We start from the raw sequence: 20,513 nt of genomic DNA, 5'->3' as shown, positions 1-20,513 counted from the left end.
TACCAAGACAGATTATTTCAATTATACTGTCTTTTTGTTGAAGTTTGTGTGTGTGCGTGTGTGAGAGTATCAGTGCAACGTTGACAAAAGGCAACTGTGAAAGACTGAGACATCGAGAAAGAGTGAGAGGGAGCCAGCGAGTGCTAGAATGACTGTGGAAATTCCCACTGACTACACAAGAACAGCCTGTTTGATCAAACATCCAAACAGCCGCGTCCTCCTCTCTTTCACCCCTTCATGTCACGGTGATGACCTCACCCAGACCACTGCCAGCTATTTTCCACTGGTGGAAGTCAAAATAAATGGTGTGTTTGCTCCCAAGTTGATCATGCAGCATCGCTGTCTTTAATGCAATGCGTGAGAAAGCTATGCTGTCACGTATTGAAGTAGCTTGAGGGAGGATAGTGGAGCGATCAGGCGACCTGTATTGTGAGACCTGCTTGTGTGTAAGTGTCTGTGTGTGTGTGTGAGTTGGATGAAAAGACACCGTTTTTATTTGTAATGTTACATGTTAACTCATATTGCTTTCTTTTTTTTTTCTTTTTTTCTCTCTTTTGATTTTTTTCCCCTTAAATTGTTTTAAATGCATGTTTCATTTTGAATGAACTTTCTCAAGGTCCAATATAACCTGGATAATAAGCTCTCAAAATAAATTTCACAATGTTAATATTTATTAGTTTAAAGTATATTTTTGAGGTGAAAATGATAAGGTCTCCAGAAGATATTGATTTAAAAAAAAGCCTTTATGACATTTTAAAATGTTGCTTTTGTAACATTTGGAGTTTATGTTTATTTGAAGACAAGCACACAATGATTTGCATGCATATACGTAGTGAATCAGTCAGGCATGGAGGGTGAATGAGACCATACTTTACACATTCAGCCAATATGACTAGTGCAGTGTAGTGCACTTCCAGGTATGACATCATTTTTGCTCTCAGCAGTTTTTGATTATGAAGACAATAAATGACCACCTGTCTTCTGCATCTTCCTCTTTCTTTCCAGACTACATTACAGAGAAACCAAGAACAGATAAGGGGACCAGGAGAAGGTGTCAGATGATAAAAAATTATAAGGAGTGCCTTAAAGTGTAAAAGAGGAGCTCCACACAGTCTGCAGCACCTTGTGAACGGTGAGGAAGAGATGAGACCATTAAAGAAAAATAGAGGACGTTCTCCCCCGTTAACCAGAGGCAGAGGGGGGAGGAGGAGAGGGGGCTCTCAGTCCCTCCAAGAGAAAGACCCCAAAAGAGTCAAGAAGGAGACGATTCTCAGAACCACACAGAACACACCCAACAATCTTTCCAAACACAAACACACCCCGCCCACAGCCACCAACTCTAGCACAGAGCCGATCACAAACAGCAATACCAAAACAAGCGAGGAGCCTACAGAGGTGAGGAAACCTGTGGAGCCACACATGAATGAAGGAATGAAAGCAGAAGAAAAGACAGAAAAGGAAACGATAGTGGGCACGAATGGAAATAGTACCATGCCAACTGACTCTGTAGCATCTCCTGCTTCTGCCCCAGCGCCGCTCTCCTTACCCGCACCCCTTCAACCAACTAACCACAGCCCCAGTTTAGGCTCAGTTTCTAGTAGAAAAACAGCCACCTTTAAGGCTCGTGTACCCAAGAAGAAATATACTTATGAGCACTTTGCTAATAATGCAAGTGTAATGACAAGTATTCCTACCTCCAACCCGGCACTCATACTTAACAGTTACTGCAATATCAACAGCAAAATCAATGACAGTGTGAATACTCCTAATAATGATTTGAAGAGTAGTAACAATATTGGTAAAAGCATTCATAAAACTATTAATTCGAGCATCAATATTAGTAATAATGGTAACATTGCAAAGGATATTAACAATATGACAAGTAGTAGTAACAGTTGTGCCGGGAGCCATAGTACTTATATAAATAGCAGTAATAGTAGAAGTAATAATTGCTCAGGTAATCAGCCATCAGTGCTAACAGTAGACAGTAAAGCTAAAGAAGTAAACCATTTTGTCTGTGTGGAGGAGAAAACCCTCAGGATAGCAGATTCCCAGGAAAATGAGTCTCAAGCTGGAGAAAATGAATCAGAGGTTGCCCCAAACTCAGTGCGCTCCTCCTCCACTGATACAGCTAGTGAGCATTCAGCTGATCTGGATGTAATGGAAACAACAGGACCACACCTTCATCATAACTCCCACAATCAAGCCTCTCTTCGTAACTCACACCTTAAAGAAGTTAGTCTGTCAGATGGACTAGCTGAAGCTCTGGCTAAAGGCATGAAGAACCAGAGAGTGCTGGCTCGCCAAGTAAAGAGTAGCATCGAGAGTGATGCTGAGGCTGCTGGCAGTGGAGACCCCTGTCTCTCATCTCCTGTGTTTAAACCAGGGGTGGTGCGAAGGGTGAGTTGTGGTACTGTTGAAGTTCAACTCCAAGGAGAGGAGACCTTTGTTAAATACCCTTTTCATAATGAACTGATGGTGACATCATCACCAGGGGCTGAGAGCACTGTGAAGTTAATTTTAGATGCCCCCCCACCTGGCATGACACCTGTGGCTGTTGGGACTCGGGTGTGTGTGCCGTTTGGTGGAGAAGAAGGAGGTCCTCTGTTGTACAGAGAGGGCATTGTTGCTCAGGTGGACCCCCATCCTGGTGTCTCATTTCCGTACCATGTTCTCTTGAATAAGGACAGAGAAATTGTGGGTGAGGGGGAGGGAGAGGAGAAAGACAAAAAGAAAGTAAATGGTCAGGCTGTGTGTGTGTCTCGACAGAGCCTGAGACTGCTCACGCCTCCTTGGGAGGTCTCACATTTAGATGGTGGAAAGGCAAAGGACAGAGAACTTGAGAGGGAAAGAGAGGAGAGGGAGAGGCGAGAGGAAATGGAGGTAGAGAGAGAAGTCTGCCAATTGAGTATTGGAATGGGGGTACTGGGAGGTGTAGCAAGATTGGGTCATGGTTTTTCATATGAAGGAGTTGCTGGAGGGCATACCTATGGAAGTGCACATCCATCAAACCATTCCTCCACTGTGACTTCAAGTGTAATGGCCATCACCGGTCATGGATGTGGAGATACCTACTTGGACAGAGAAAGACAGAAACAACCAAATACTCCAGAAGAGGATGTTGAGGTATCTCGCCTTAACATGGGCCACACCATTGGTTCAAAACCAAATCCCGGGGCTTCTCAGCACAGAAATGTGGTCTCCAAGTCCAGTGGCTACCCTATATCCTCCCCCCACCTTACTGTGGTGCGGGGTATAGCATCCCAGCATCTCTCTACCATAACCAATCCTCAGCCACCCCCATCACATGCCTCACTGGGCACTGAAATGAACAACACTCCTTCAAACCTACCACTATCCAAGACCACTCCCACCCAAACCCCTACTCCCACGTCTAGTGTGGGATCCTCCTCTACCTCCTCTCGTTCCAGGACTCCTTTGTCACTGGCTCAGCAGAAATACAAAAAGGGTGATGTGGTATGTACGCCTAATGGTATCCGTAAGAAGTTCAATGGAAAGCAGTGGAGGAGGCTGTGCTCCAGGGAGAGTTGTATGAAGGAGTCTCAGCGTCGAGGGTACTGTTCTAGACACTTATCCATGAGGACCAAAGAGATGGAGGCAGCAGGTGGAGAGAGGGGAGGAGGATGCAGCAGTTCAGGGACAGTCACACCTTCTGACCTTCGGGGAAGAGCAAGCAGTGAGTTTGAATGGGACGACACATCCAGAGAGAGCAGTGAAACCAGTAGCAGGGGAGACTCCAGACCCCGATTGGTCCTCCCTTCCCTCCTCCCTCACGAACTGACATCACGGTTTGACTCTGATGAGTGTGAAGCTGCCACCATGCTTGTTTCATTAGGGAGCTCTCGCTCTGGCACCCCCTCCTTCTCCCCCATCTCCAACCAGTCACCCTTTTCCCCTGCCCCCTCTCCCTCACCCTCTCCACTGTTTGGTTTCAGGCCGGCCAACTTCTCCCCTATTACTGCCTCCCCAGTTTTGCAACACCGAAGGCACAGGCAGCCCAGTGGCACAGGGGGTGGAGGGGTAGGGGGCAGTAAGGCAACAGCCCCAGCTGGAGGAGGTGAAAGGGAGAGACACACTTCAGGCATCCAGCCGTCCTTCCACAGTAACCTGACGTTCACAGTGCCCATGAGTCCCAGTAAGAGAAAAGCAGATGCCCCTCCTCCACCCCTTCTGCCCTCTAACCACCACGATTACACACCCAAAACAGAACTGGAACAGGGAGACCTCAATAACTCTTTCAGGGTGCTGTCTCCCCAAACACCAGCTTCACATTCCCTTACTCACACACCCACCTTTTCCCGACCCAAAGGAGTGACCACCCCCTCTTCCAGCAGGCCCCCATCCTCCACTGCTGTCTCTCCTCCTCCTTTGCTGATGTCCCCAACTCCTCCTTCTACTCTCACTACGGACGGGGGACCTCGTCGCGTGGTCCCTGTATCCCAACAGAGCTTACGGGACTCCCCTGTAATTGTGAGGAATCCCGAAGTCCCTCTGGCAAAATTCACAGAGACCCCTTTGGGAAGAGGAGGAGGAGGAGGAGGAAACAAGGGAGGGATAGATAATGCTTCATCTAAAGACATTGCCCTAAACCCCCTAACTCCTCAGCAAGTGTCTGGCCTTCAAGTTCCCGTCCCCATTAATGCTGCTGCTGCAACTGTATCCAACAGCGCCGTCCTCTTGCGAAGCCCAGCCCAAACTCTGGTGCTTGTGTCCCCAACACCTTCATCCTTGCCCCCCACTGACACCCCTGCAAACCCCCTGCAGGCCCTGTCAGTTACCGTCAGCACAAATGTCACAGCCCCTGCTCCCAGCAGCACAGAGAACTCTGGGGAACGAGAGGACAGCAGGGGCACCGGGTTTGATGGTGAGGTTCAGCAGCCAGTTCCCTGTCACCCTTCTCCTACTGCTCTGCTGCCTCTGATCCTGCCAGCGGAAAGTCTGCATCCGGTCCCTCGAAAGGAGATCATCATGGGACGTCCTGGCACAGGTGAGAGTTGGTGCATTTGTGTTGGTGTATATTGTATGTGAGGTTTGTGACTTTGATCACATCAGTGGAAAATTAGCTACAGTTATTAAACTAATGGAAAGAATGCACAAAAATGTGCATCTTGTCAGTCAGAAAATGTAGATAACTGATATTTATTCAGGTAAAATAAGTAAAAAAAAATGCATCATATTTCAAACTGAATAATAATAATAATAACATAAAAAGCTAAAAGTGGACATTTTGAAAGATCATTCAAGTCATGCTTAATTCCTGCATTATATCTAAAATTGCAGCTTTGTGTTTACAATTCAAAGATTACTAAAAAGGCTTTTTGTAACTCATTATTTTAATGAGTTACAATTTGGAAAGTAAATGTGGGAGGTATTTTTTCTGCTGGTAGTTTTTTTTCCCCCCGCCATTAAGGGGTTAAGACCTCTCGGTGTATTTCACTACGTAATTAGCACAATTTATTTGTTTGTTTGAATTTAATTGCAAATATTCAATGCAAAATATGATATATTTAGTTATTATTAGTCTTGTCATTTGGTTTGTAATTAAGTGTAATTTGAGTGACTCTTGAGTGTCAGTTACTGACACGGTCATCTCAGATTGGGCTGAGAAACTGGTTTTACATGCATTTTTTTAGCAAGATGTAAATAACTCTTTTGTTCTCACACCAAGACTCCATGTAAATGCAGCAACTGTGCAAGTAAATCAGTACAGCAGCGAGAATGATCCAGATTTTAGCTAGAGCTACTGCAAATTAAATTAAAATTTAAATACAAAACAGAACGTAGCCAAGTTAGGTTTAAAAGTAGTTTTATAAGTTTTTCTTTTTGTTTGATTTACACACACACACACACACACACACACACACACACACACACACACACACACACACACACACACACACACACACACACACATACAGATCAAGAGTTAATTTGAAGCTTAAATTTAAAAACAGCATCTCCTTTTTTAATTGCAAAGAGAATTGCTTCATAATGTTAATATGCTGTGTTGTGTCTCGTTCATCAAATACATCAGTCTCAACACACATCTCTAAAACAAAATTCTTAGTATTTAAAAAAAGAGTGTAAAAATAGATATTATTTATTTTTTAAGCTTTATATGATTACACATCCACATTGTAATAGAAGCTTAGATTTACATGAACATGCCATGACCTGTGTGTGCTGATGCCCAGTGAAAGAGGATCCTGCAAGCCACCATGTTGTTGTCCCATATGGCTACCCCTCAGTTGTCTGTACAGCATCCTCCAGTCTGCTGGTAACACTCACCAAATGTTAAAGCTGGTCACGTGACCCATGTAAGCCCTTGAAACCAGCACCTGTGATTCATCAGGTCAGTATTAGGCTTTTTAAAAATGCTACTGCAGATAACTAATATACCACTATATTCACTAAAATCACTTATCAGTAGGCTACTGAAGCACAAACGATCCATCTCAGCAATCTAAAAGATAAAGGAATTTTTTTTTTAGTGTAAAGATTTTTGGAAAAAGACCATGTCACATTTTGTGTCATACAAAATTTAAAGCTAAATATTTAATCATTTTACAATAAATATTTTAATTCAAGCAGACTTGTAAGTAATAATTCAATATTATTGTTTTCCATATTAATTGTAAATGGAAAAGGGAAAAAAATATTTATGTTTTCTGTGTGTATCTTAAAGTGTGTGAGAGGAAAAAAAAATAGCAAAAGAGAAAATATATGCATTGACATGCACGCTGTGGTGTTTTTCTGTTTTCGATAGGGATTACTCTCTATGTTATAAAGGATTAGCTTTGTCGATGTTAGAGGGTCCCTCTAATATTTCCAGTCATTACAGACAGGAATTCTGAGGATGAGTGGTAACAATCATACCTCACTGTATAGCCAAGATACAATGCAACAGCATGGGGCTGTAATTAAAAAAAATAATAAAAAGAATATAAATCTAAAGGTAGAAGTAAAAAAAAAAGTAATGTTATCGAAACTAGTAGCTTTGAATCTGTGCAATATAAGAAGTTAACATGTAAAAACAAAAGCCTAAACGGTTATGTAACATCTGGGCTACATAAACCATACGTAGGCCAGTTAAAACTTGTTTCATACATATTGTTTTAGATTTGGTATTTTACAGAAAGATAAAAAAAGGATAAATCAAACAGAGAAAAAATACTGGTGAATACAACAGCATGAATGAAAATAAATAATGTTTAAGTATTTTGTGTAATCTCACTGATTGATTTGCTCATGATGTGTGCAAGGCCGAATTCCTGACCTCACCATCTCTTTTTCTTACTCACAACAAACTATTTCCGCTGACTCTTGCTGTGTGCATGTTCAAGTGTTTGTTTGTTTAATAATGATTCATGCAGCATTATAGTGAAACACGATGTGAGGAGACTCCGCGGCCAGCTATACCGAAGTGGGTTGATTTCTAACGTGTGTCTCTGTGTGTAGGTTATATACTGAGAGTTTCAGTGTGGGCGTGTGAAGAATATTCTTTTGCAAACTCCTGTGTGGAAATATGCGGTACCATAGAGTGTGTCTTTGCAAGTGTATGAGAGAGCATTATTCATCATCAGCTGAAAATAAAGAGTTCTGTTATGTGTGGACATACAGTCTTAGTCAGAATAATTTACAACACCTTTTACCCTTGCTGTTTGTGCTCTTATCGTTTTGTGGACATTCACGAGTGTGTCATAGACGTGGGCCGGGGAGGGAAGCGAGAGCTGTCATTTTGAGTGTACGGTCCCTCCTCAAATCCCCCCCTCTTTTTTTTTTTTTGGCAACTGAAAAGACGGTGAATGAATGAATAGCACCTCTTTGTGTGAGTCCATGCACTTGGCTGTGTGCGTGTGAGGAGGACATGTAGGGCAATCACGTACAATCAGAGGCTAAGTTTGTGTGCAGCTGTAAAGTTTGTGTAGGTGTCTGTTTGATTGTTTCAGCTTATGAAAAATGGCCAACTGATAACTTGCTAGATTTTTTAAAACTTTTCATATTTTATTTGGTGCTCTAAACATTTGATCATAAAGATATACATAACAGTTCTTGGCTGATTTTATATCAGATTAAATTGAATGACACACAAAAAGGAGCTGGCAGTAAAGCTTATGCAACACTTCGTATTCTTCTTGACCTTGAAGCATATTAACATTATAAATACGTGTCTGGATTTTTGTGTTGATTGTCAGGATACATTTCTGATCTGGTTTATGCCAAAAAGGGTACGTGGAGGTGAAAATGCAGAAATGCTGAAATAAAACATCTACTATTATTAACCTATTTGCAGCAATGACTGCAAATTATTCAGGGATTGTAAATACTTGAAAATATCAGACCCTTTAATTTTTCTTTTCTTTTTTTTTAATTATTCTTTATAAGCTACAACCTAGCAATTACAGGATTATGAATGTTTCTGTGGTCAAGTAGGAACTAGAATGTAATTTGAACTCAAACGACTGCAACAAATCATCACAGTTCAGAGAGGAGCAATTAAAGATTATATGTCTGCATACTAATATTGATACAGCAACTTATCAGATAGCAAAGTGTATGATTTGAGTCTATAAAGACAGAGGTCAATACATATGAAAAAAGGAAGCAGTTTAGACCATAGGCAGTTTAAAGCAAAGTTGTTTGCGACTTCTTTTTCTTCTCTCCACTGCCTAATTTGAATCATACACTCTGATATGCCGTGGTTTTCCTTCATTTGCTCAGACATAATAACCCCCCCCCCCCAATTGAGTTAAGCTGACTGTGACGCACTTTAAAGAACAATATGAAACTGCTGAAGAAACGAGGCTGAAAACTGCTGGGGACAAGACGAGGTATGACCACCCCTCCTTATAATGTCACGTGCGTGTTGCATGAGGTGTGTGTGTATGTGTGTGAGCGTGTTTCTGTTTGTATCAGAAAACAGTAACAAAGTGTCAGTCACTGACAACCGGATATGATGTGTGAGCGCCAAACGTCTGTTGCCATGGCAACAAAGCAAACATCACACCGAAGTAGTTTGTACATAACACAGAATATTACTGATAGTAATATTAGGCCTCCATGTTGGTGTGTGTGTGTGTGTGTGTGTGAGTGTGAGTGCATGGCACATGTGCTTGTATGACTTTACACTGAGAGAAAGGAAGAACTTCAGCACGCTCACATACGTTTACACACCAACATGTTATTGATGGCTCCTTCTTACTGCATCTCAGGTGTTTTAAGTCAACATTCCCTGACAATAGACTATCCTGGATAATCAGAGGATTTCTTCTAAATTATTCAGTGTCTGAAGAATATCAGAAAAGTGTTTGTTTTGAAGGTTAAAATTTTTATCATTAGCATTTATTTATAAAATACTTGACTTTTTGTTTATTGAAAGTAATTGTAGTATCTTTGAGCTGCAGCCTAGCACTGTAGTATTGCTTTGCATTTATTCTTCTATATGGAGAACACCAGAAACGCCAGTTTTCTCTGCACAAACACGGAGGGAAACTTAACAGCAAATCACAAACTATGCTACGTGGTTATGTGTGCAGTCAGTATTATTATTATTAGAAATGGTAGTTACCTTAACAGAAGATTATTTAATGCACCTAAAACATTTGAAGTTAATATATTTATGTTTCAGTGTTGCTCATGCATTAGTATATTGTACCAGTTAGAAATGATTGAAAGAAAGATTGCCATGCATCTCTTTTTTATTATGAAGAATGCATAATTCTCTGTCTACTGTCACACACAAAACAGTTTGTGAAACACTGAGTAAACACATCATACACCCTTAAATATACGTAAATCTACTTTTTCGCGATTGCATACATTTTTGCCTCTGCTCTCTCGCCTTCTTCCATCTCATTTTTGATTTTTCTTTCTTGAGAATTGTGACACTTTGTTTTTTAACCCTTTGCTTCATCGCATTGCAGTGCCATCGCCTCTCCTCCTTTCCACTTGGCTCTTCTCATCCTGGTCTACCCGGATACGGATACCCGGGAATAACATCCCCACTCCCTCCCGCCCCTGCTTTACGTAACGCTTAAAGCCTTGCATATCCTCCCTGGCCATGGCAACAACCACATCTGGATCGTGCAGCCATCTAGAGTGGCACCAAAGCACACATGTGAAGCCCTCAAGACTTACCACAAAAGTCATGTGCAGTGATAATCCAATTTCCTATTGGGTAAAGCATACTTAGAGGAGATCCTCAAAATGCACTGCTGCAGTGGGAATTCTCAGTCTGAGGTGGCTGCAAGACTTGGAGCGCATGCATGCAAAGTTAAAGCAAATACAGATTTTTTTGCTTTCTTTTCAGGATTTATGTCCAGCTAACATTCACTCGTCTGAGGAGTTCAGAGTTTCTGTGTGTCCCTAATATCCCCAAGTTTGGAACTAGTTGGTGTTGTGCTTGTGAATCTCTTCTCCCACTCTCCTCCTTTCCTCTCCTTGCATCTGTAGTCCCAGTCTTTACGCTGGTTTTGTGGCACTGGCTTTTCATCAGCCACTTATCTGCTGGCTAGTAGTGCCCCCAGATGGTCAAAAGAACACAGTACAAATTCCTACATTCACTTGCTTGTGGGAACTGTTTCCAAACACTGGTCTGAAGTTTGGGTTTTGCATAATCCTCCCTGCTGATTGTTTGTTGATGAGTAGAACATTAATCTACCTATGCTCTATATAAGTACAAGTCCATTTACAATTTAATTGCAGATGTAGCCACAGAATATGGAAACTCTCCAGCTGACTATCAAAAGCCGTGCTTAAAGATGGAGGTTTCCTTTGTAGCACTGAGGGATTTATGAAATTATGTGTTTTCTTTTAAACAGTCAGCGAAACTAATATAAAACCAGTGTGTTTAAAAAAAACAAAAACAAAAAAAACTCCTGTTTGTGTCCCACAAAGCTGTCCCTGTCGGTGTCAATAAGCCATTTAAAAATTATTTGTTCAGTTTATTTTGAGGTGCCGTATGGTGGTCAGTGGCAGACTGACTACCACGGGCGACATCGGAACCTGTGCCCAACATAGCTGTTGCCATGGTAACTGCAAAGAACTGGTAGATCGAGTTATAATTGGACGGAGCAAATGGTGGGTTGTGGGAGGGAGAGACACAGAGCACAGGGGTGGAAGATGAATTAAGGGATGAGAGAGAAGGGATGGGAGACTGAGCGAAGGCTTCTCTCGGTCTGCATAGTGCCAGTGTAGGTAAAGGGGAGGAGGAAAAGTTTCTTGTGTGATGTCACGTGGCATTTGACAGATGTAATTGGGGGTTAGACACATGCACGCATATGCACATGAAAGCATGATATCTGTAAAAAAAGAGACAGCTAATAAAAGCTGCAGAACACCTACACAAATATTGCACTGCAAGCACAGTAGCACAGAGGACAACTTAGCATAGGAGAAATTTCTTTCTGACAGTTTTTTTTACCCCATCTCTTTTACTCTTGCCAGTCATCTATTTTTAAAGGAGTTAATGCTAGAATTCTGTGGTTTCCCACCAGTTTCTCATGTTGTCTTCACATCCCCTTTGCAACTTTATGCAGATGCAGTTATCAGTTTTTCTCATCTTATCTGCTCATTTTAGTGCTCACATCTAAATCCTCTCCTCTACTTTCTTACGTATACATATACATTATTTTGCTCTGAATCAATCTATAATTTCCCATGCAAACCAGATTAAGTTAAAGTCATTAGTCTACTCTGAATAACTGGTCAAGTGTAGTTCAGTTCTAATGGCTTGTAAATGTTTATCCAGGGTTGTAACCACTAAGCAGCCATAGTAATTCTTCATCCCGTCCCCTGCCCTCTTTCATCCTCTTTGCTTTTGACTCACTGTGTCAAGCTGTCCAAGTCCCTCTCTTTACCATGCTGTGGACTGACTTGTTGAGAGCTCAGCACAGTTGATAAGCCTTAATCTCTTGCTCTTACTGTCTCTTCTTCTAATGCTTATATGAGCATTTATACTGCACAGAAGGAGCCCTCGGTCACTCCATATTTTTTACAAGGCATGAAAAACATTATCAAATATATTTAGGAAAAAATGCTAGTGTGGAGCACTTTTTTTTCTTCTTTGTTTTGTATGGGATATTTAAAAAAATGCTCCCAGGTTAGTTGCATAGACCTGAATGAAGATCTTTGACAGTCTTTTGTTTGTGTTCTTTGTTAAAAAAAAAAAAATCCAAGTACAACCCAGGATCCAGAGAGTTAACTTTTTACTACTGACGATGGCAGCTGCCAGTGGCTCTCACAACCTTATTGGTCAAAACTCCTGATCTGCTGACTGGCTGCTAGTGGTAATCAAGACCCTCCCAATGTTGTATTTTTCTTACATGAGTCAGGCTAAGCATGACTTCTTGCCTCAGTATTGCATATCCTCTTTCCCTCTATGTACCTCATCTGTGTTATGTAGCATAGGTACCATTACTTTGATTCCCTTTGTCTTACTCCAGCCCCTATACAGCCTACCTCATTTTAAGAGAACTTCTGTTTTCACAAGTTGTTTTTTCTCTCCACCTCCCCACCCCCCACCCCTCTTCCAACCTCTCCCGATGAAAATGACTCAGTCTATTTTTACCATGTAACCCTCCTCTCCAGTCTTAGCCTGTTCCACCCTTTTTTCCTTTCTTTTCATCCATCTCTACTCTTCTGTTTTTTAATTGTACCTATGACTGTTTAATCTTAACATTTCAAATTCTTTCTAGCAGATGAACATTTCCAGGATAGAGAGATTGAAATATGAACAAAATTTGATTTGGCTTTTATTAGTAGATAATTATATAACCTGTCTCGCTAGAACAATTCTAAAAGCAAAAGCACAATAGAAAGGGTGTAGAGCTATATTTAGAACGAATGTGGCAGATTTTTAAATAGTGAGCAAGTTGGCAGTTATGTATACCAAGAAAAATGGCAGGTGTAATAGGTTTTATGCAATGCTATATTGACCCATCGCCTGCAGCCCTTGTGCAGATTGCATAGGAAGACTTAATTCACTGTGGCAGCCAAACAGTAGATGGCACACTGGCGCCTCCCTGCTAGGATGGTCTTTATGGGTATTAAAGCTGGAACAGAAGATGTGTAAAGTGGGAGGTATTTTGTTTGACTTCTGTTAAGCAATTGGTTGGCCTACATCTTAGTGTCGCAGTTTGATTGGCGCTTTTACACATCAATCAAGGTTTACTACGAATCCTACACCAATGACACGAGTCTAAGGAGGGGTTATGGATGGAAACACTAAAAATACACTCTTCAAGTGTTTTCTGAATGTCTGTTTGTGTTCCTTAATGAATATAATAGAGAAACATTACTTCTTTTAGTTGCTTTTATTGAATTAGTAAATTAGCTCATATTTTGAAGGGAGAAGAACTTACAGTTGTAAAACCGGGTGTAATTTACATATGACTGGCATTCCAGCGCACAGTCCAACCAATCAGGATTCTCGGCGGGCAGATGACAGGTTGCTACCTTGGCCAATTACGAATGGGCTCAGTTTAATGGGGCGGGACAAGGCTGGGCGAGGTTGACAGGATGAGAAGGGGGGGGACAAGCAGCCTAGTTTACAACAAGAGGAAGAGGGAGGGAAAGAGAAAGAAAGGGCTATGATTTGCAAGAGAGAGAATGAGACTAAAATAGGGGTTTAAACCCGGACTAGGAGACGCGGAGATTCTATATGAAGACTCTTCTGGGCCGAAACAACACTCGTAACTGCAATAATTAAAAGGACTGGACAGAGCGAACACCGATTTCGTCCGTACGAAGTGGCTAGCTAACCTGCTGCAGACGAAGGGATCTCTAACGGCTTTAACCAAACGTCGCTTCTTTTTAAACCCCCGTCTGTCAGGTTTGGGGCTTTATTCAGGCATCTTCAACCGGTCACTTGTTTGCGGCCTTGTAAGTTTATCCGAGGAAGACAGGACGAGGAAGAAAATTACAACAGTTGCAGCGATTCGCCCCCCTTTTCTCCTCGTTGACTAGAGCCAGGAGTGTTCATCGTGGTCGCTTTTATCGCTGTGTTGTAGTCTTATCAGTTGCTAGCTTACGTCGGGTTCGTAGCCAGATTGATCAGGTAGTACAGGAGGTGCTTTAATTGGAGTATGTAAAGAAGCTCTAAGCCCTGGCTAGTAATAGATACAGTATATTTTGGTGGCTCTCTTTGTAAATAAACTGATGTATAGCGGCCGTTTAAGCACAGGGTGATGGATGAATGCACCATATTCACGACATCTGCTCATGTGTGTTTTCTAGAGTTAAACCCATGTTGGATGGTTCGTCTTCAGAGGTAATTTTGTATTGTATCTTGATAGCTTAATTACTAGCTTAAAACAGGTGCATATCACGATTCCTTGAGCATGAAATGGCAGGAACAACTTATTCTTAAGAACTGCACTTATCAGATAACCCACCCTATTTTGGCAGTCGACAGATGTGAATATGTCTTTGTAGTTTAGAGATGAAAACAACTGCGTTTCTTTTGCCCGTGTCTGTGCGGCGGGTGCACGACCAGGGGCGTTCCCGAGAGGTTGGTTCAATTTGGAGCGGTGCACTTGAGGCTCCGGTTATTGCTAGGGGTAGCTAAAATTGCGACCCCGTGGTTTCTGAATTTAATCAGCAGTTCTTAAACTAGGTGTTAAAGTTTGCGACAAAACACCTCAAACATAAACTTAGTCAAAAAAAAAAACAAAGTAGGCAAATCACACAGTTTTGGTCGTTCTAGAGCTGTGCAGTGCAGCCTGGGCGATACGGTGCTCTCTTACATCAACCCCTCAGCTGTTTTAGTGGGGTTGTGCTTTTCAGAACTTGCCGAGCCCACCTGTCCTCAGCTGAACTGTAGCGCAGAGCACAGTTTGACATGGCCCAGAAAGACTGCGTAGTTCCCGGGCGGATGTTATAACCCGGGCCGTGGATGGGCCAGAGGCCTTGTTAACCCCTCATTGACCAAGCTGCTGTAGTAATGTAAACAAACAGGGAGAGAGGGCATCGGGGGTAATTAGACCAAAGGGAGGAGGAACCTTGCCTTCGATCATATTCATATTTTTATTGTTTCAGCTACACGTCTTTGCATTCGTACAAAATCAGCTTAAGACTATTTTTTTTATTGCAGTCGTTTATAGTACATTTTGTCCGCTGATTCCTCTTTTTTTTCTTTTTTTTTGTTGTAATGCTGCGTCTGCTCAGTATTGCGGCATTCTGCGATACGGACATATGGACTGAACTCGTTATTTAAGTAAAAAAGAATACCTCACTTCATCACATCTATAAATTCTTAATCAAACCGGGTTGTGATGCTGTGATAATTATGAATGTTGACTGCAATCTGAAGGGATGAAACTGGCACCGACATCATCGAGCACATGTCATCTGTGAGCTTCCCAGCAATATCAGCACGAGATTTTGGATTAAAGATGTTTCCCTACCTGCATTTCTGTGCATCCTAAAACAAAAGGTTTTAAAAGACCATATCGTTATTCTCTTTGGGAGACACGTCAAAGACTTCATTCAGCTATGTTCTCATCAGAGAATCCTCAGTATCTTCGCCAAGGATTAAGCATGTTTGGTTAGTACATGTGACATATCTTTCTGTTTGTATTATTAATATGTAAAATTGCAAACAAACAGCAGTACTTAGTTATTTTTTAGTTGTACTTTAACGTTTTACCTTTTCTCGAGTGGGTGGATTTGTTTCTGAATGTTTTAGTGGAGAAGCATCTATAAACTTATTTTTAAAAATGGAAATAAACACAATGACCTATGTAGTCTTTTATTCATTTCTGTTTGAGACTAAGTGTAACAGCTTCTATTCTCCATCTAGACTGTTATTGAGAACAGAGAGTCCATTTGTACATCTGCTGTTGTTGGAGCGATTTAACCAGTTAAGTGGATGGAGGTTTGCTACTGAGGCGGCACTGATATTCTCTGTAGTTCTAATAGGACTGGTACTTCTCTACCGCTCCAGATGTTAACCACCACCTGGATATATGAAATCCAGTCATGATGTTTCCAAAGTAACCACTACTGTAACCTTAATGCTGGGCCCTAGTCTGTGTCTGACCTGCTTCCATTCACAAATAATTAAACATATTATAAACTAATTTAGAGAAATTAAAAGAGGTTAGTCATTGCATTAGGAATTAGACTTTTTGATAATCAAGAGTGTGAGAAAGCCTGCTTCTACTGAATCTGGTCTCTGAGCTGGATAGTATGCAGTTATAGATATTAGATGAGAATATTGTTGTCCTCTTTTCCTTGGCAGTGTGGACCAATGTAGAGCCCCGGTCAGTTCCAGTCTTCCCTTGGCATTCACTGGTCCCTTTTCTGGCACCCACCCAACCAGATGCTTCTTCTCATCCAGGAGAGGGCCAGCACCCCGTCAACCACCCTCAAGCAGCCAATCTAAAGACAGGTAGTATACCTTTATTGGTATTATAGATGTTTTTTTTTGCAACATTTAACTTTGGCCGGTACTAATTATTATCTTCTTTGTGTGTTTGCTCAGAGTGTCAGGGTGTGGCCGTTCTTTCACAGGAACCTGCAGAGGCACCTCCCACTATAGAGAGAGGTCCCCCATCCCGGCCTCCCCCTTCCTCTGATGAGACACTTCCTGAGAAAGAAAAGGGTGAAGCAGAGAGGGAGAGACCTGACAGTGAAACTGAAAGTGATGTGGATGACCCGTAAGAGCGTGTTTGTTTGATTTCACTGGTGAACACATTTATAAAGATGCATAGAAATGTGCAGCGTATACACAAACCTCATCCTTGTCCTTCCTTTAAAACTGTTATGTACAGTATTTGTCAAAGCAAGCCTTTAGTCATTTTCTGTGTGGTGTTGTGTACCCACACAGTTGGAAAAGTGTGATATTTTCTGTATCCTTACTCTAATTTGGGCAGAAGAACTCAGTGCCAGAACAAAGCAGACAAGAACAAAAGCTTTCCATCTCTAGTCTCACAATATGAAAAGCAGCGGCCAGGCTGTGAGCCATTGAAATGGATGAATTAATCTGCTGATGTATCTCATGAGAAGCGTGCTACTTGCATGTCTATAGTAAATAATACCAAATGTAAATTACAGAACTTGCCTTTTTGTTATATATTAAAAACAGACTGAGGACAAAAGTGTTTAATCCTGCTCAGACTTCAGCCTTAAGAAAAATGTGCAGTAAAGATTTTAGTCAGTGATTTCTTTGGTGTACTTTTAGCTTCCTCCCGGGAGTCGTACCTGAGCAGCCCCTCTCTACATCACCGGTAAAGAGACGTACACAGTCCCTCAGCGCACTGCCCAAAGATGGAGACAAGAGCAGTCCAGGAAAGGTAGTTTTTCTTCCTGCATTTACAGCATTGCCACAGTCCTTTATTTGAACTGAAATTAGTAATGTAATGAGTCTTTGCTCTTTTTGCTTGCTCTTTCAGAGGGAGAAGGATCATATCCGGCGACCAATGAATGCATTTATGATTTTCAGTAAGCGTCATCGAGCATTAGTGCACCAGCGGCACCCAAACCAGGACAACAGGACAGTAAGCAAGATTCTTGGGGAGTGGTGGTACGCTCTGGGACCAAAAGAGAAACAGAAGTATCATGACTTGGCCTTCCAGGTACAAAGATAGATTTGCAGACAGAGAACTGCAATCACTTTTAAACCTGATTCATGAATTAAACCCATATGTATGTTTAAAACTACACCCTTCTTCTTAGGTGAAAGAGGCCCACTTTAAAGCTCATCCAGACTGGAAGTGGTGCAACAAAGACAGAAAGAAGTCCAGCTCTGAAGGCCGCGGGGTCCCTGGGGCCAAAGAAATCAGAGAGAGGAGCATGTCTGAATCCACAGGTTGGTCTTATGTTTTTAAGTGTGTAACATACACATAAATAGAGCATTTGTCATGTGAGTTGTTTGTATCCTACTAGTCTTTTAAAAACCCTGTTTTGCCCTGTGATAGAACCCCAGTCTGTGGATCTGAAGGGTGTAGGTCCAGGTTTGATGGGTGTGTCCGAAAGGACTACAGGAGAGGGGCATGTGAGCCAGCTTAGCCGTCCCAGAGCCTTCTCTCAAAGTGCCATGCACAGCCTGGATCGAGGCGACAGGGCTAACACACAAGCCCTGGCAGAACTGGCACAGGTAAAAGTGAAACACCTCCTGAAAGGCAGTTTTTTTTTTTTTTTTTAACTATGATTTCAAGTACAAATAAAGCTATTTCATATCTAATTCAGTCGCTGGAAAACATTATCCTCTCTGTCAGATTATTTCGTCACAAACATGTAAATATGTTAATGAATAAAAACTAACATGGGTCTTCATTATTGCAGATGTGCGGGGATGGTGGTAGTCAGTTTGCGAGCCCATGCCCCCCCAGTGTCACAGTCTCAACGGGCGGTCAGTGAAGACATGACCAGTGATGACGGAGCGGATGGTGATCTGTGAGGAGGAGGGAGGATGATGATGTCATTGGTGAGGAAATCAGCCCTACTCTACCCATTAAGCCACTATAGATTAAGAGATAGTGTTTTTACTGCTTCTTTTGTGACTGACCCATTCTGTAGAAAACAGCATTCAGCAGCACACTTTACAGTTTAATGTGGCTCAATTTATCCACTTATTGATTTCGTCAGGATTTTGGGTTTTGAAGATTGGATGAAAAGACAATGATGGAGCTGCTCCAGATATATATTGTCAGATATAACGGTCTCATCTTTTAAACAGTAATTCTGAGCATTCATGGGTCATGGGTACATGCCTCTGACTTAAGATATCAGCAACATCTGACGCTCATTGTCTTCCACATGGTGAATGAATCTACTTTAGTGACAAAACACTTTTGGCTGAATGGCTTTAAGTGCCAAAAGCACCACTGATGGCTTGGCCCTTCACGACAGCTGTTTTGTTTGGATGATGCATTCTCCAAAAGGTTTTTGTGACAAACGATATTTTCATTGTTGTCTATTCCTAAAATGTTAATGAACTAGAATGTTCTCAACTAATTCACATTATTTATCAGCCAATCCCAGGCTAGGCATGACACCAAATGACAGCAAGACATGAGAATGAATTTTAGCCTCTATTTAGCATCTCTGATCTTACTGTTATGGTGTAACTGTGTAACTCTTGTGTTAATTCACATGTTGACTAAATTATTGATGACATTAGGTGAACAAACCATACATTTTACACAGTGGCTATATTGAGATATATGAGAATTTGATAGGGTAATTATTATGACAGGTCTACTGTTGGTGTATACGGAAAAAAATCAGTCACCAATAGAGTCAGTTCAGGACAGTTTTATAGGAACTGTACACTGTTTTTATGTGGTTAGATCAATATATATATATAAATAATATTAAAAACATTGGAGGCCATTTTCTCCCAGATTGGAGTGTTATAAGTTTCAAGGAAAGTAAAGTGTAGCTGTAGTGTATTTTGCTTTTCCACAGAGGACCCCTATCCTAGCAGCTCAATAGACCTCAAGTGTAAGGAGCGGGTGACTGACAGCGACAGTGAAAATGGTTCAGGAGATGAAAGTGATCGTAAGGTAACATCATAAGTCTCCTGTTGTTGGCAAACTTTTTTATTTTGTCTTCTTCAATGTTGTTTCCTTGTTTGTTAAACTTGTTACATACTCCACGAGAAGTGAGAAACTGTATTGTTGTTTTGAAGTCGCAATAACAAGAAAAAAAGTTAGTCTCGGTGCGGTCAGTTCATACTCCATGAGAAGCTTTGTCCACAATGATAAGATATGTCTGCAATGGGTGGACAAAGCTTCTCAGTTGTGCATGCAGCGATGTCCGTGTCTTTATTTACCACGTGTTTTATTAATTTTCCTACTTACCACCTCAACCAGCTGTTAATTAAATATTCAACCTCGTATCAGTGGACAACTCGCTGCTTCACCCTTTTCTACGTTAACCACGACCACCTCAAATGTCCGACCAATGACACAATACTTCTCGGAGCCCCACGAGAAGAATGTTCTGTTCATCTGTTGCGTCGAGAACCAGCCGCTAGATGTCCCCAACCACATCCACAAGAACAAAATGACGTAATTTTGTTGTCATGGCCTTGAGAACAAAAAGTTGTCGCTTCTCTGTAACAGCTTCTCTGTCACTGTAACAGCCTTTACACCTGTCTGTTCTTGTTTTCAGAGAATTTTTTGCTCCAGTCATCTGCTCTTCTGCATCGTCCACGTCCTCACATCATACTCCCCATGGCAGGAGTGTTTCACTTTCCTCTTACCCCAGTAAGCGTTACGACGATGGAGATCAGGAGGGGGAGGGTTTTTAGACCATAAGAGGAAAGAAAAGAGGTGGGGGAGAAGGAAAGGACACTTTGGGGAGTGAAGGAAGTGGAAGTGTGCAAGGCCCTTCTCTCTTCCTCTCTTCTGGTCAGTCAGTCATGTCCATTTGTCCAGCTGGAGGACCTCCATCTTCATCAGTTGGTTCGCTGGGGACAAATTCACTACTAGGCAATTGGCCGCTGTGAGGGTGGCCCTCCACAGTGGTGACCAATGTAATGCGTC

The 20,513-nt window shown here is 41.8% G+C and overlaps 1 protein-coding gene across 1 annotated transcript in view; it reads left to right on the top strand.

Moving 5' to 3' along the window:
• The window catches only part of cicb (capicua transcriptional repressor b), a 36,633-nt gene that overhangs the window by 4,489 nt on the left and 11,631 nt on the right, over window positions 1–20,513 (top strand). Inside the window, 13 exon segments of the mRNA XM_041988006.1 lie at window positions 1,006–5,008; window positions 16,262–16,411; window positions 16,505–16,679; window positions 17,204–17,315; window positions 17,415–17,597; window positions 17,698–17,830; window positions 17,940–18,118; window positions 18,307–18,339; window positions 18,341–18,400; window positions 18,402–18,431; window positions 18,433–18,448; window positions 19,432–19,548; window positions 20,142–20,512. Coding sequence (XP_041843940.1) covers window positions 1,144–5,008; window positions 16,262–16,411; window positions 16,505–16,679; window positions 17,204–17,315; window positions 17,415–17,597; window positions 17,698–17,830; window positions 17,940–18,118; window positions 18,307–18,339; window positions 18,341–18,400; window positions 18,402–18,431; window positions 18,433–18,448; window positions 19,432–19,548; window positions 20,142–20,512 — 5,424 coding nt within the window. The 5' untranslated portion in view covers window positions 1,006–1,143.

The sequence above is a fragment of the Melanotaenia boesemani genome, chromosome 6 (assembly GCF_017639745.1).
Source record: "Melanotaenia boesemani isolate fMelBoe1 chromosome 6, fMelBoe1.pri, whole genome shotgun sequence".
In the NCBI taxonomy this organism is placed as follows: domain Eukaryota; kingdom Metazoa; phylum Chordata; class Actinopteri; order Atheriniformes; family Melanotaeniidae; genus Melanotaenia; species Melanotaenia boesemani.
The sequence above is the reverse complement of the archived record's forward strand: the minus strand, read 5'-3'. Positions and strand labels throughout refer to the sequence as shown.